Here is a 14,938-nt window from a genome sequence, read left to right as displayed (position 1 = left end):
GAGCATGCGCAATGTGAGGGACTACGATCCCCCAAAGGACTACCATTGTGTAGCGACAGCATATCCTAATTTATCTAGGCGGAAGTTACGAGCTCATTATCGCTCAATTAACTGACAGGTGGGTGTAAGCCAGTGAACGTCTACGTGGGCTGACCCTATCACACCTGTCATTGACAACAGAACAATATTTTAAAGGAGATATATTATACTCCCTTTTACACAAGTTGACAAGCTTCCTTGGGGTCTTAATGAAATGTCTGTTACATGCTTTGGTCAAAATACCACAAGGATCAAGCACCACAGTTCCCTTCTCACCCTGTCAAAAACAGCCCTGTTCAGAGAGGCTGGTTTGAGTTTGTGTGTTTTTAAATTATAATGAGACACTGCCCACCCTCCTATTTCCATCACCACTGGCAAAAGCAAAAGGCTTCCATTGAAGAGCTGACCAAGTTTTTTTTTTTTCAAATACTTTTCAAATCATTGTGAGAGATTTGTTTGAGAGATGAGACATAGAGATCTAAAACAATTTGATTTTCTTTCCATTTCCTTTCTCTTTTCCTTCATTTTTACAAGACCTGAAAAACAAGTTTAAGGACCTGGAGAGCTAGCTAGAATAGACCTTAGTGTACGGTGTGTCTGTATTATTTAACCTGTTTTGTTCGGTAAACATAATATTTTCATAATTGTAAATTAATTGAAATCTGCATTGCCAATGCTGGACAGGAAATGTTCATGGCCTCAGATGAACGCTCCACTGCAGCCACTAGGAATAATTTTTTCTGGCAGAGGAGTTTGGCCCTATGTCTGGATTTCAGATTGGTTCTCAGGGCCTTTGATATCCCGAACGTTTATCACCCAACCATTGGCAGGCTATGTATTATTTTATAACATTTCTCAATATTTAATTTCCTCACCACACCATGATCTCATTTTATACACCATGTTGCTTTGTAACTTGATATCTCAAAGAAATCTACCCATCGAGGAGGCATTTGATGAAGAAGTGAAGGCTGCTGAATCTCTTGCCTTGAGAGAGAGGCCACGGACATATTAGAGGCTGTAGTAAAGGAGCTGTAAGAGGAGGTTGAAGTGAAATTCTCCACTCTGACAAGACAGCAGTTACCCACCAGAGGGCAAAGGAGATTGCCAATGGTGAGATGGTGGCAGCTGTCAACAGGGGGTGCATCTGGGAACAGGTACATGCATGATCCAACTTCGTATTATATATCAACTGGTTTGTAATGTCATTCATCAACATCCATATTTATGCCTATGTTTTAAAATAACTGAGTTGGTGTTGAAAAGCATTTATCTTTAATTTCCTAAAGATTGAGATTTCTGTTTATCTTTCTTTCTACCTGTCACTGTAGTGCTGGGCGAGGCCTGGACCAACTTCAAACGAGGAGCCCTGGTTGGTGCTACTTTTGGCTTGGGTGTTATGCTGCCCTTCTGCCAACTGGGGGTGGCCATGACATCTTGCATCAACAGCTCCGGCATGGACTGGGCAGACTTCATGTTGACTGACGCCCACTGAGCCATCCTGCAGCACAACGCTTTTCTGCCACCATTTTAATTCAACATTTACACTTTCCAAGATACTGGAAAAGCTCCAAGATAATCTTTCACACAAGGGTTCCTGTACTTGTGCAAGAGGCACAACTAGACCTTTTCCTATTTTAATATTATTGGAGGACATTCCCTAGTATTGTCATATCAACACCTAATCAGTTATATTGTACTATTCTGAAAACATGATGCTGAAAACTTCTTTTCACATTTTGTAAGCAAGTAGTTGCTGTACATTATGCATTGAGCGTGTTACAAGAGACAACATAATCAAAAGTTTATGTTGAAATTAAATTATATAGTAGCTGCTTTTATCCCAAGTGTTTTCTGCACAAGTCAGCATGTTGCAAAATATGCTGAAAGAGGTGCTTATTATCCATTATTCTTTAAATTGATCAGTTCGGTTAATAAAAGAGTGACCTGAAAACAGCAGATTCAAAATCAAGCTCTTCTGTGCAAAGTTAAAACTTTTCAGTGGTAGTCATTGGGACCCATTGTTCTATTGGGGTTGTTTCACGTGTCTTGGGAACAGAGCACATTGGAGATTGAGGCTAGGGCATTCGTGTACATCTTGGCTTCTTACTTGTTGACACAGTTTGTGGGAAACCTTCCCTGTTGTTTATGTTACTAAAAGAGCAACATCTGGCTGAGATAAAGAACAAGAAATTGCACCTCACACTCAGAAAAATGTGCTGGAATGTGACCAAAAAAAATCTGAATTAGTTGGCCATGTTCCAACTTTCTTCTAAAGCATCTTTGCAACTGAATGTTGGAGTTGATTTAGCCTCTCCGCCCCCTCACAACTGGATCGGGAATCTCAGTGGGATGTTCTACAGTATAAACTAGGTCATGGCAACCAATGTTTCAGAGTGCTGTTCACTCTGGAAGACTGGGTCCCTATCTAGGATGATGCTCTTTCATGCTGTGTCTGAGACTGCTCTGACCTCTGACCTTGAGGATGAAGGTACTGCACTTCTGATGGTCGTGCCCCCAATAGGTCTGGCCACCCTTGCTAAACAAGTCTAAGGGCTTAAATATGCTTCTGCGGACACGGCTTCACGCAATGCTGACACGGACTTTCGCATGGGTGTCTCCAAACTATACTAGTTTTTGCACACATGTCTCTCAATCACAGTGTAATATCTCTATGTCGTGTGAATCTACAGCAAAACCTCTTTTTTTTTTACAGATCTATAGTTTTCTCTGCCCCTCCAATCGTTTACTCCTCTATCTATATAGTGAGACCTTTCTACCTTAAAATACCGTTGCTGGTGATCTAATCAGCTTTGATTCGCTGAATCACGAGTGGGTCTCCAGTAGCAGGGAGCAAACATACTCATGAAAATGTGCATCTGTACAGTAAGTCGCTTGGGGTAAAAGCACCTGCTGAGTGAATAAATAGCATACATGGATTTTGTTTCTCTTAGTCCTGAGCCAGTGCATTGTAAGACGTCACTTCCTATACCAATGGCGGAATAAGTGTTCTGAAGGTTTTAGTGAGTACGTCTCTCTTCATTTTGCTGAAAACATAGCATTTATTAAAGCACCTTTCTTGGTACGACCATAATTAATCTGACTAAATTTCCATTGTCTAAGTCCACTCAATTAGGAACTCGGCCTTAGCTCCTGTATTTTAATGTAGATTGCTACCAGGTTTTGTAGGCTGATCTCCAACTAATTTATTTGAACACCTATCGAAGGTCATGGATTCGCAGGTCCTCAGGTGGGCTATCTCCCGGGCCTTTCTGTGTGGAGTTTGCATGTTCTCCCCGTGTTCACAAGGGGTTTCCTCCAATAAGAAGCCCAACAGAAAAAACATGCAAAAACAGAACATTCTCCTGTCCGTCCGTGACCGAGACGGACGGTTCACTTGGTCCCCGGGCGCTGAGAAGCTGCCCACTGCTCCTAGGGGGTCCTGGAGGAAGGACAGTCCGGGATGGGTGAAATGCAGAGCGTACATTTCACAGCGACCTCAGGCCTGTGTGTGCGTGTGTTTGTGTGTGTGTGTCCTGTGTCGCCTCCATAAAATGCACGTGTGTGTTGCAGTGTGCCGCTTGTGGCAATAAAGAACTGACTAAAGTCAGCCTTGTTTGTTGTTTTGTTTGTCTGTTTTAGTTACTTTTTAATAACCGGTTTCTTCTAGGGATAGTGTTGCTCAGGATATTGCCACAGCCGATTTTTTATCTTGACATATTCCACGGGCACAATCTGTATCTAGTTCTGAATTTTACCTCAGAGGCCTACAGTGCTGCTACGGGACCTTGCAGCTTGTTAGTTCAACTTGGTTCAGAGACGGGCGCCAGGCTGCCGTACGATCATGGACGGATTATGAAACTATGGGCCCCTGGGCCTGGACATGTAAAAGGCCCCCCTCCTCTTCGCGCAGATTTGAGTTGGTGAAAAGGAGGACACTTTGTCGCGGGGGGAGGGGACGGGGCAGTGTATAGCATGCCGACCACGCCCCCTCCCCCGCGACAAAGTTTTGCCATATTTTTCATATTTTTCACATTCAAATGAACCCGCCCCTCCTCCGCAACAAAGTTTTTTCCGGGTAAAAGAGGACGTCTGGTCACCCTACATAACAGCGACTTCACGCAGAGGCTCTGGCTTAGGGGCCCCCTGAGCTCATGGGCCCCTGGGCCTAGGCCCGGTAGGCCCGTTCGGTAATCCATCCCTGCGTACGATTCCGTATAACCATTCGATCCAGTGCAGAGGCTGGTCAGCAATCCACTGCTGTATAATACAATTAACCGTTCTGCTGTAGCATGCTGGTATAATAATTAACCACATGGACAGTGGTTTCTCGTGTTGAGGATCACACATTACAACAGACAAATGGAGGGGGGTTCTCACCCAAAGAGGGGGTTTGCCCCCTCCAGAGAGAGGTTACCTTACGACTCACAGAGACCAGAATTCTCATGTCTCTGAGATCCATGTTAAAACTAATCTCTGCAGCTGAAGGACTGAGACCACTCGACCACTCAGACTGAGACCTTTCCAATAAGCCCAAACATGACAAAGAAATCATCTTCCAATGCAATATTTCACTTAGCACTCTTAAATGAATTTCCCGGCATGGAAAAGCACAGGGACAGAGACAGAGGATAGAGTCTCAGCAGGGGGGTGGGAAGATCAACAACTGGTACAGTGCAGTCCTGGAATGTTTGTTAGAGGCACCATAAACCAACACCTTACCCACACCAAATGAGTAATTACAAGTGGAAGAAGGCCATCTGTGGTTTTCCAATCAAGATTTTCCCGTCCTGCCTTTAAAACCTGCATGCACATGCGTAGTCAATGGGAACAAGTCCGTACGACAAAATCTGCATCATGCACACTGTGTCCACAGAACTATACTTTCTGCTTAAGGCCTTTATTATACTCACTTACGGACGTGCACACAGACAGTTGCAGACATCATGGATGTGTAGTTGTTCTTAAAACAAAAGATTCACCTCAAATGGACAGTACTGCATTTGTCTTAAACTATCTAAACTAAGATACAGATGCTGTAAATTTAGAATGTGTGTCCTAACCATCCTAAATCCATCAAGCAACTGAACCTCTAATCATCTTCCCTGTTGAAGCTCTGTGCTCCTAAACTATGATATCCAAGCCCAGAATACAGTCAAATAGACTCTGTGCTACACAGATCCTTTTCAAACAACAATACAGATGGGCACACTTTTATACATGATGGCTCATTTGTTGTTGGATGCCCACCAGACCATAGTTAACTGTCAAACAGTTTATGTTTTTATCTGTGACTCTTCCAAAATCTTGCTCTTCTAGGTTAGTTAATCACAACTCAACGCAAAGCACCAGAATCAAGCCATGCAGTAATGCTATGGGGATAGTGAGGTTATTTTTAAAAGGCGCAAACTGTTGACACACACACACCTTCCTCTTTCAATCTGATGAGTTTGTTTTGAGCATTGTTTTGATGGGGTTGTTTTTAGTTTTTTACATAAGTAGGCCTTTTGGCCTGGGTGGATAGATGTCAGAGAGTTCATTAAAATGTTATTTCTTCTTGATCCGAAAATCAGCTTATTGCATACCCTGTCAGTGAGTCCTCAGATCTTCCAGTGTAGACTTCAATGTTTACAAGTTAAAATGAGATCTAGTATGGATATTCTGCAGAGGAATTTGTTTCCCTTAATATGGTAATGCACCAATAATTTTAGTGGCCAGACCATCGCTGAGAGCTCAGACCTTTGTGCCAACATTGATATTATTTTCAAACATCTAAAGCATGCAGGGCGAATGCTTTGCCAATGTCATTCAGCTTGTGTTATGGCTGCCTCTTGCACAGTCTCATAAGGCTCAAAACCCTCAAAAATGTCCTAGGGTGCTTCAGTACATGGTATCTTCCCAACGTGAGCATTTTTGTTTGCCATTACTATTTTCAAAACATGTGGCTTACTGTAGAAGAGAGAAACAACTAGTATGTAATATTGATATTTTGCCTTTTGTTTACAAGGATCTTATGCTAAAGAAGTTGTGCAAATTAACTTCAAATAAAAATGTATTTCAATAACAATTAATGTTTTATGCATTTTAGCACATTTAAAAACAAGAATACAATTTGAGATAAAAAAATACTTAAAACGTATAAAACATTAAATATAGACGACATAAAAGCAATACAAGTGAAATAATAACAGAGATAGATGAGCAAACGCTAAAACAAATCAAATCCGAATTTTGGACTACTTGTAGTTTATGAAGTGATGCTTGGTTTATCCCTGAGGATAGTGTATAGAGTAGACAGCCTATAGAAGTTTACAAATCATTACAGTTTTCTGTGAGTTACGGATTAACTGTACTCTTTACTATCCGAGACTCTAATAAATGTATAGGCTGCTCTAATAAGGTGTTGGGAGTAGCAGTTTACCGTAAGCGATTCCACTTTGACTCTTCGCAGAATGGAAGCTATTGGTCGTGTATCGGCCACCCACTCAACTGTAATCTGTGTGAATGCCATTCCTGACGCCTACTTCCTGGCATCTCCAGCGCAATCTGTGCCTATTGGCCAGTCAAAATTCCCTTCAAAGGCGCTCAATATGACTGGTTCAGCATAGTAGCAATGACAGTGACGTTAGCCAATCGCACATAGGGTTTACTATGGGGCGAAGGCACTTGTCTCAATCCGTTAGGATTCATTCCAAGGAGGGTCTGGTGAGATTTATCTTGTTTATTTCGATTTCCTCGAAGATACTGCTTATTGTTATTAACATAGGTTAAGTTTTCATGTTTGTTATGTTTTTAAGTGTGCTTTCTAAAGTCAATATGTATCTCTTGCGCGTTATAATCAGATAAGGCGGGGATGTTTGTATTTTGTTTGCTGTGCTGCCTGGGTAGGGTAGCCTATTTTATGTCTTGTGTGGATCCATACTAATACCCTACGACGATCAAACGTGAGCTACTCCACGGACAAGTTAAAACAAAAATATTTTTTGGGGAGCAAATACATTTATTTCAATTAACCTCAATGAACGCACAGCGCGTTGTACTGTGATACCAAACCGATACCGCATTGATGGTTTATCAACGAGTAAACTCACCACCTGTTCATTTGGTGTAGGGAATCTCGGAAACAAAATGAATATGTACGCGGTGCCCAATCCTGATTTACCAGGCTGTCCGCCGGGGTTGGAATACCTGACACAGGTAAGGCACTTCGAAGCAAAGTGATTGACAGTAGATTGTAGTATAAGATTATAAATCTAACGCTTCTTTTTCATTGTTCTGGGTGTAGATTAGATTTGCTGTTGTGGCCTGACATTATGCATAACAGTATTTTTGTAATTGGTAATGTTACCCTACAAATAGGTCGACCAATTACTGATCAAGCAGAAGGTTGAGCTCATAGAAGGTATGTGAAGATATTAATCACTTTAACTTTGTTATTGCATAGTTTTAAATCATGAATCTGTAGTGTGTAGTAGGCTATATCTACTTTAGGATCTACAGTAATGATTTAGGCTAATGCAGAAAAAAGGGTTTACTCCTAGCACATTCAATGTTGAATATCATTTATTTTGTATTCCTCATGGTACATACTACTATTTATGATATGTGTTCTTATTGTGTCTTTGGTATCTCATTGTGGTGTATGTAAATACATCACTTGACATTGTTTAACAACAACAACAACAACAATATATTGTTCCTTTAATTCCACTGCTTTGTGTGACGTTTTTGATGAGAATCTTAAAATATTTCATATATTGAGCTGTATTGTGACGAAAAATACTTGTGTTAATTAAATCGCATTTTCTTGTTTACCTGCAGCTCTCGTGGGTTTTGAAAGCAATAACAAGTATGAGATTCGTAACTCCATGGGTCAGAATGTGTTCTACGCCGTGGAAGAAAATGACTGCCTAAGTCGCCAGTGCTGTGGTCCTCTACGCTCGTTCGTTATCCGAGTACTGGACAACTTTGGCCAAGAGATCATCACAGTCTCCAGACCTCTCAAATGTATGTCCTGCTGCTTCCCCTGTTGTCTGCAAGAGGTGAGACTTTGTGCTATCAGGGTACACTTTTAACCAAGCACAGCAGTTTATGTTGTTTATATGTCTGTGATTGTAGTAAGATAGTCGGTAGTAAGAATTCTGGTGTCCAGTTAGTCCTGACTAATTTATGCTGTGCTTTCATAGAAAATCAATACTGAAGCCACTGTGGGATTTGTGTAAAAGCTGAATGGTCTTAATGGCCTGAATTATGTGAATAGATGCAGCCTAAGCTATTCTCCCCTTGTCTGTCTCAGCTTGAGATCCAAGCTCCACCAGGAAATACTGTAGGCTATGTGCTTCAGCAGTGGCACCCTTTTACCCCCAAGTTCACTGTTGAGAACGAACACCACGAGCCTGTCCTGAAAATACAGGGGCCTTTCTGTGGATGGAGCTGCTTACCTAATGTGGATTTTGAGGTGAGTTGTCAAATCACCACCATGATATATAGTTGTTGTTTGTGGTTGTAGTTTGCTCAAAAATGAATGTAATGGCATGATTATGGTAAACAGCAGTATTTGGAAGCTAAGAGGTAGCAAGCAGCTTAGAAAGTAAGGCATTACCAGTCCGGGCTTTCAGCTCTCTGTTAGCTATCAATCTGACAAGACACAAGGGTCATGAGCGTAACTGTGTGGTAGGTTGACAACCGAAACAAAGAGCTCCATTTGCTGAAAAGCTATGGATCAATGTGTCACTCTTTGCCCCATAAAGAGTAGCAGATGATTGAAGCTGCCGCACAAACAACCTCATCTGTTACAATCCATTCTCAATTATCTGAGAGACCAAGGGATCTGCTAGCCATAAGTATTCAGAATTGCAGTTCAATTTATAGCCAGGGTTTTATTTTCACGGCCCCGAGTGTCACAGCTGACAGTCACTCAGAGAAGTTATGGTACATTAGGCTCCAGAGAGTCACTATGACAATAACAAACTCCTCAGTTGCTGGTTTTGCCTGACAACTTGCTAGGTCTTTTCATCAGCAGTTTTTGGAACTCACATATTTAATTCTATTAGACAAATTGGAGTAACCCAGCTGTCATTTCATATCAGAAACGAAATTCTGAATATTCTAAGGCAGCATTTGAACAATCCCCCAGTGCGTACCTTGTCAATATTGAGGAACATTCTGGCTGAACATAGGAATTCAAACTCCACAAACCAGATGAGAGTAACTCATACAACAAGAAAATATACTGGAAAAATACTTGTGAGGAAGAGCGATTTGTGAGGTCCAATTCCTCATTTGAGCAAGTTGTCAATAAGTTGTCAGCTGTCTCTTCCTCTGAGGTCCAGTTGTAACATTTGAGCCTCAAGTACTTCGGCATTTCATTTGATGGAATGTTCATCACATCACCGTGTTAAGTGGATGACTTGCCTATATATACAGTATATGCATATATATAGCCCATCGGGATGCAATAAGCATGTTTGGCTTGATAGCTGGCATTGGTCCTTAGATGCCCCTATGGTTAAGGGGTAATGTGAGCTTAGAGCTACTAGTGAAAAGAGGAGAAAGGAGAGGAGGTGGGATACTTTGCTACACTGGAGCGTGTGACGTGGGGGTGCTGGACAGAAAAGGAGGGTTTAAATCTCCTAGAAAGCGGAGGTGGGTTGAGTGACGGCTATCAGTCATCCCTATGGGCTTCTCCCTAAGTTTGTTTTGAAAACATCACTTATTGATGAAGTTCCAGTTCCAGCCTCTGTGGCCCTTGTGGTAAACATACCCTGATGACCAGTAGTTGAAATTTGCAATCCTCCCTGGGTCTACCAAAAATGACTCGTCCACTGTCTTTGAAGAACCAACACCAGACAAATTGAAAATCTAAAAACAAACATTTATCTTTTAAGCATAACCTAATGTTATGTGTAATAGATTTGAATAGTTAGAACCAGCAGAACATCACTGGCATAAGTGGTGTATTAGGCTTGGCCCATATTTTATTCACTTGTTGTTTGATGTGGTTTATAAATGTGGTTAGAGATAGGACACCACAAGTTTAGGATTTCATCGCATTAGTATTGTGGTATGAGCTCAGATTGTAAATAATTAATCAGTGTCTTCATTAGCCTGTTTGTGACTCTGCTATGCCTGTCAACTCTGCTGCTGTTAACCAGCGATTATAAATGCCCTACTCATATTGAGAGTTGCTCAGCAATAGAATTGCTGTAGTGTCTGTCTCCACGCCTGCATTACTGCTGGATGAGCACACTGACTTAGACCCCAAACTTACTGCCTGGAGACATACAATGTAGGCTTACATTTCAAAGCATCATGGTGCTTCATGTCTGTGCAGAGTTCACAACTGTCTCCAGTATTAGATAATTCACAGTAGAGAATTCACTACCTGGGACACTGTCAAGATAAAGAAAGTTCAAATAGATGGATGTCAGATAGATGCTGGATTTAAAGTCTTGTCAGAACTATTTTAATCATCACAATGTGGTAAAGTGAGTTGGTATAGCACTATCAGTTGGTTGTCAGCAGGAAGAGCAGGTTAAATAGAAGCCTTCTAGCAGCTCTAGCGTGACAGATGCCATCCCCTTTGACCCCCTGCCAACAGAAACCATTCAATAATGTCAGATGTTTTCATAGCTAACAAATGTTGAAGCAAGCCTTCATAATTATTCATGATTCATAGCAGATGTGCACATTGGCACTAAAAACTCTTCTGAAAAGATGCCATTGGAGTTCCCTCACTTAGAAGGAGCAAAACCTCTTAGCAAAGACCAGGCTGACTTAACGTGCCCTTGCTGAGGCCTTTTGCTGTGTGCCTCTACATTTGTGTCTACATCAAAATCAATGCCAATGTCTCTAAATCAATGCCAATGTTGCCACAGTAGTGCGTTGCCTGTTTCATTCTATTGCAGAGTTCTCTTCACTGGTTCATTTAGTAGTTCCATGTCATATTGCCTTGGTTTATTTATGAATCAATAAATAAACAATCAAAATGATCTTGATGGACAAAGTTAGTGATTTTGTCCCTAGGAATTCAGTTAATGACACTGCATTGAAAGATTACACTGACAGTGACTGGAGGGGTCATAGCCTACACTGGTATTTAGTACTTGTCATTCCTGCTGTGTCTTAGATGTAGAGGCTATGATCAAATGTAAAATGTATGTGTGGGAGAATGATTTATTTATCAGTGAGGTCGCACAGGTCTAGACTGTGAAATTGAAAAGTCCTAGATTTTGGACATTCTTAGGATAGTAAGTATAAGCACCAATACATATGTCATAGATCACACAGTTCCTGGACACTTGTATAATAAACATTGACTCCCACCATGGATTTGGCTTTAGCTAATGTAAACCTTCAGATTCTAAAGCTCTGGAGCATGTAATCTCGCGTAATTTCTGTTTAGTCAAGACAGACACAGCTATAAATGGGTCGGGGCACCCATATGTAAATAAACTGCGTTAAGCTAAAGCACTGTGTAGTATGGGATTTTGGAAATATAAAAGAAATAAACCAAAAAATGCATTTGAAGCCACAAACCAGAGACTTGTTCTTTTGTTGGGTGGGGGGAGAACAGGAAATGGCTGCTATTAAGTACACTGGAGATAAACAGATCACTCTATATAGACCATGTGTGCGGAAAAGGTCAAGTAAAGTGTACCCCTAAATTATTGCTGAGTACCACATGCTCTTTTTTCCATTCTAAGCTTGTTAATACTGTAGTAGGCCTCAATAGTGATGCACTTGCGATTTATGTTAATTCAACAAAACATTGTTAAAACAATGCCCTGTATTCCCATGAGTCTTGAAAAAGATATTGTGCTTATTTATTTTAATTATTTATGCATAGTAATGGGCCTTGTTGTAACAAGTTTGGTATAATTTATTCAAATTTTCTTTAGGACTGCTGGAGTATAGAAATATCAGGGCTTATAGATAGGAGAGAATGTTAGGTAACATCCAGCAGATGGCGCCAGGAGATCTTTATTTTAGCTTCACATTGCCTGACATTTCCTTGTTTGGGCACATGAGCCTAACATCAGCAGTGTTCTATCTCTAATTATTGCTACAGATTCATTGTTTTGTTCATCAGATGTAAGCCTCTGTTAAATAATTGTGATCTCTGTGTTCTTTTGATGATGGCCCCCCTATGACCTTACAGATTTTGACTATGGATGAGATCAAAATTGGGAAGATCAGTAAGCAGTGGACAGGACTACTTCGAGAGGCATTCACAGACTCCGATAACTTTGGTATCCAGTTCCCCTTCGACTTGGATGTCAGGATGAAGGCGGTCATGATAGGAGCCTGCTTCCTTATCGTAAGTTCATTCAGTACAGACCTTACCTTACACCCTTGTTCACAAGATTTCCCCATCATTCACTATGTGTTTTGTGGCTTCTCCGTGCAGGACTTCATGTTCTTTGAGACCAATAACTAGGGAACAGTGACTGAGGTGGCACACACTTCTGTGGATATGTTGCCATGAAGAGTCCGATCCCAGCGCTCCGGTGGCCTGGAGCCGAGACCAAGGAGGTGAAAGACATGAAGAGCTGGCAGAAGTAGTGGGGTGCATGTGAATTTTAGCGCATAGCTTTTCTGTGGTAGAGAGCATTCTTCAGAGGAGGGGGAAATTACCACACTGTTGGGAAACCAGTGTCTTACCTTGAGCGCAGCCCTTTGAAGAATAATTATATCGCTAAGAACCCTTCCTGTGTTTGTGCCGTGTATGCTGTGTGTGACAATGCAGACAACATCAACAGTTTTTGATAGTAAAACGTAACATAACAGATAGCTGAATTATGACACTGGGTACTTACAATAACCAGACAAGAGGCTCTGCAAGGACAAAATAAAGTGACCAAAAAAAGTCATCCTATTCTGCTCAACTTTAGCACACATAGAATGACCAAAATTACATGCCTTTAAGAGGATGAGTCAGTCTGGTATTTTACATCACACTTATGGGTTTGAATATTTTAAATGTTTAAAAAATAGTCGTTTTTAATTCAATTAATTTATGTTTTATTGTAAACAGGGTTTTTTTTCAAAGCAACTCATTTGTATTTCTTTGGTGGGATTTGAACACCTCTATATTTACACGTCTGAAGGCTTGTGTTCTGAAGTTGTGTTTAGGCATGAAGATCCCGCTCTGAAACTACACTGAACAGTAAAAATGATCTAGAGCTACACAAGAATAACAAAAAAAGAAAACTTAGTTTCACATTTCAAGATTCCTTGCGCATTTGAATGTAGTTCATAAACATTGTTTTTTTATAGCCATGGTTTATTTGTTTGTTGTTCACAATAATATGTGTATACAACTTATGCAAACAGTGTTTGTACAATGAATATTTTGTGATTAAGGAATAAATGTAAGTGAATTAGCAATGCAAGAACGCATGTGACAAGGGCAACATACTTTATGGAACATCAGTTTATGACATCTCTAACTATGAACAGGATGTTCATCTCATTTTCTTATCAGAGGGTTTTTACACTTTAACATGAACAAATCATTGTCTGCAACCCAAAGCATATAAAACTCATATTGTAATTTATTATATCTATTTATTTACGTTATCACTCAGGTAGGCTGCAGATAATTTATAGGCTTATATTGTCATTGAAATGACAGTTGTGGATTTTATGAATGTAGTTAAAAAGTGCACTGTGTTTAATGTTTTGTTATTAAAATGGCCATATATTTTCTCTCCACTATTTTCAAATTTTGTGCATCATGAGTTTATCAAGAGTAAATATGAACAGTTTTGACTTTTAACACCAAAATAAAGAACTGCTAACCTATACCAACGACCCATAGCCGTGGTTATTTTGATGGAAAAAATTCCCAATCTATATTCCCAAGCTAGTGACCATCAGCTTCATCACAACAGCCTGGAATTATTAAGGAAGTGACCAGCCATGATCCTATCCCACGTCAGGGAGCCACCGAGTATCAGGGAACAAAGATTTCCACATTAACATCAAAAACACTTAGTCACTCTGCGCTGCTAACCGACCATATGGCTAGATGCTAACATGCTGAAATGTTATTACTCACAGCCTGGTACTGACGCAATGGAAACACATGGGCCATGCGCATGGAGTAGATGAGAACTGACTTAACCTTCGATCATTTATGGCTGTTCATTACCTCTTGGGCACAACTGTTCTTCATTCATAATATGAGTTCTTGGTTTTCCCTCCAAAATGAAACACATAGGGCACAGGGGGGGTATTCCAAGTGTGTGGTTTAGTGACAAACCTGGGTACGTTAACTCAAGAGTATGTGGTGAACCTTCTAATAGAAGAGCCCTGTGGCTTTATCCTCCTAGCAAAACAAAGCCATGGGGCTCTTCTATTAGGTGGTTTACCACTAACTCTGAGTTAACTTACCCAGGTTTGTCACTAAACCACCTACTTGGAATACTCCCCAGGGGCATAGCTGGGAATTTTGGGCTGTCTGAAAATGAAAACCCAATGACTCCCTGCCTGCACGCTGTGTGCATGTCCCAGGGCCTCGCTCTACTTCTGTGCCCCCTGATTCATTAAACCAACCATCATCCCAACCTTTACATGGGGGCTCCAGGACACACAGGCCACACTGGCCATGCTAGGAGGACATTTTTATTTTAACTCAATATGAGAAGCCTGTCTCTGGCTTACATCCATAAAGCAGCATAAATAGATGGCTTTCCTCCTGGGTTGTTTTGTCATTTCACTGTTCACAAGCAGTGGGGTTCTTTGTATGAGAGTGGAACTGATCCAGTCCAGGCTGTTCTGAGAGCTGAAGGGCTAGTATGAAGCGAAGTAATCTGTTCTCTGGAAGTGATGACGACTTCTTTTCGGGAAAAGCTTGCTGAGCTCAAGCGCCTCTGACACACTCAGCCGTGTGCGT

The 14,938-nt window shown here is 40.9% G+C and overlaps 1 protein-coding gene across 2 annotated transcripts; it reads left to right on the top strand.

Annotated features, from left to right (window-relative positions):
* Positions 1–6,667: 6,667 nt before the first annotated feature.
* si:ch73-206p6.1 (phospholipid scramblase 1) lies at positions 6,668–13,847 on the top strand. Of its 2 annotated transcripts, none has more exons than XM_012815193.2 (7): positions 6,668–6,744; positions 7,151–7,236; positions 7,399–7,441; positions 7,861–8,081; positions 8,336–8,497; positions 12,200–12,358; positions 12,449–13,847. In XM_012815193.2, the coding sequence occupies exons 2-7, from the start codon at positions 7,168–7,170 to the stop codon at positions 12,476–12,478; spliced, it is 684 nt and encodes a 227-aa protein (XP_012670647.1). In that variant the 5' UTR covers positions 6,668–6,744; positions 7,151–7,167; the 3' UTR covers positions 12,479–13,847. The 2 variants fall into 2 exon arrangements, with proteins under 2 accessions (XP_012670647.1, XP_031439975.1); XM_031584115.1 differs by lacking the exon at positions 6,668–6,744 and adding an exon at positions 6,766–6,983.
* The last annotated feature ends 1,091 nt before the right edge of the window (positions 13,848–14,938 follow it).

The sequence above is a fragment of the Clupea harengus genome, chromosome 17, assembly GCF_900700415.2.
Source record: "Clupea harengus chromosome 17, Ch_v2.0.2, whole genome shotgun sequence".
Classification (NCBI taxonomy): Eukaryota; Metazoa; Chordata; class Actinopteri; order Clupeiformes; family Clupeidae; genus Clupea; species Clupea harengus.
The sequence above is the reverse complement of the archived record's forward strand: the minus strand, read 5'-3'. Positions and strand labels throughout refer to the sequence as shown.

Excerpts from the sequence above, each read along its gene's own strand:
- si:ch73-206p6.1 (XM_012815193.2), top strand. The coding sequence starts at position 7,168 with ATGAATATGTACGCGGTGCCCAATCCTGATTTACCAGGCTGTCCGCCG. Across the intron at positions 7,237-7,398 it reads GGTTGGAATACCTGACACAG|GTCGACCAATTACTGATCAA; the intron begins GTAAGGCACTTC and ends CCCTACAAATAG. Across the intron at positions 8,498-12,199 it reads TACCTAATGTGGATTTTGAG|ATTTTGACTATGGATGAGAT; the intron begins GTGAGTTGTCAA and ends ATGACCTTACAG.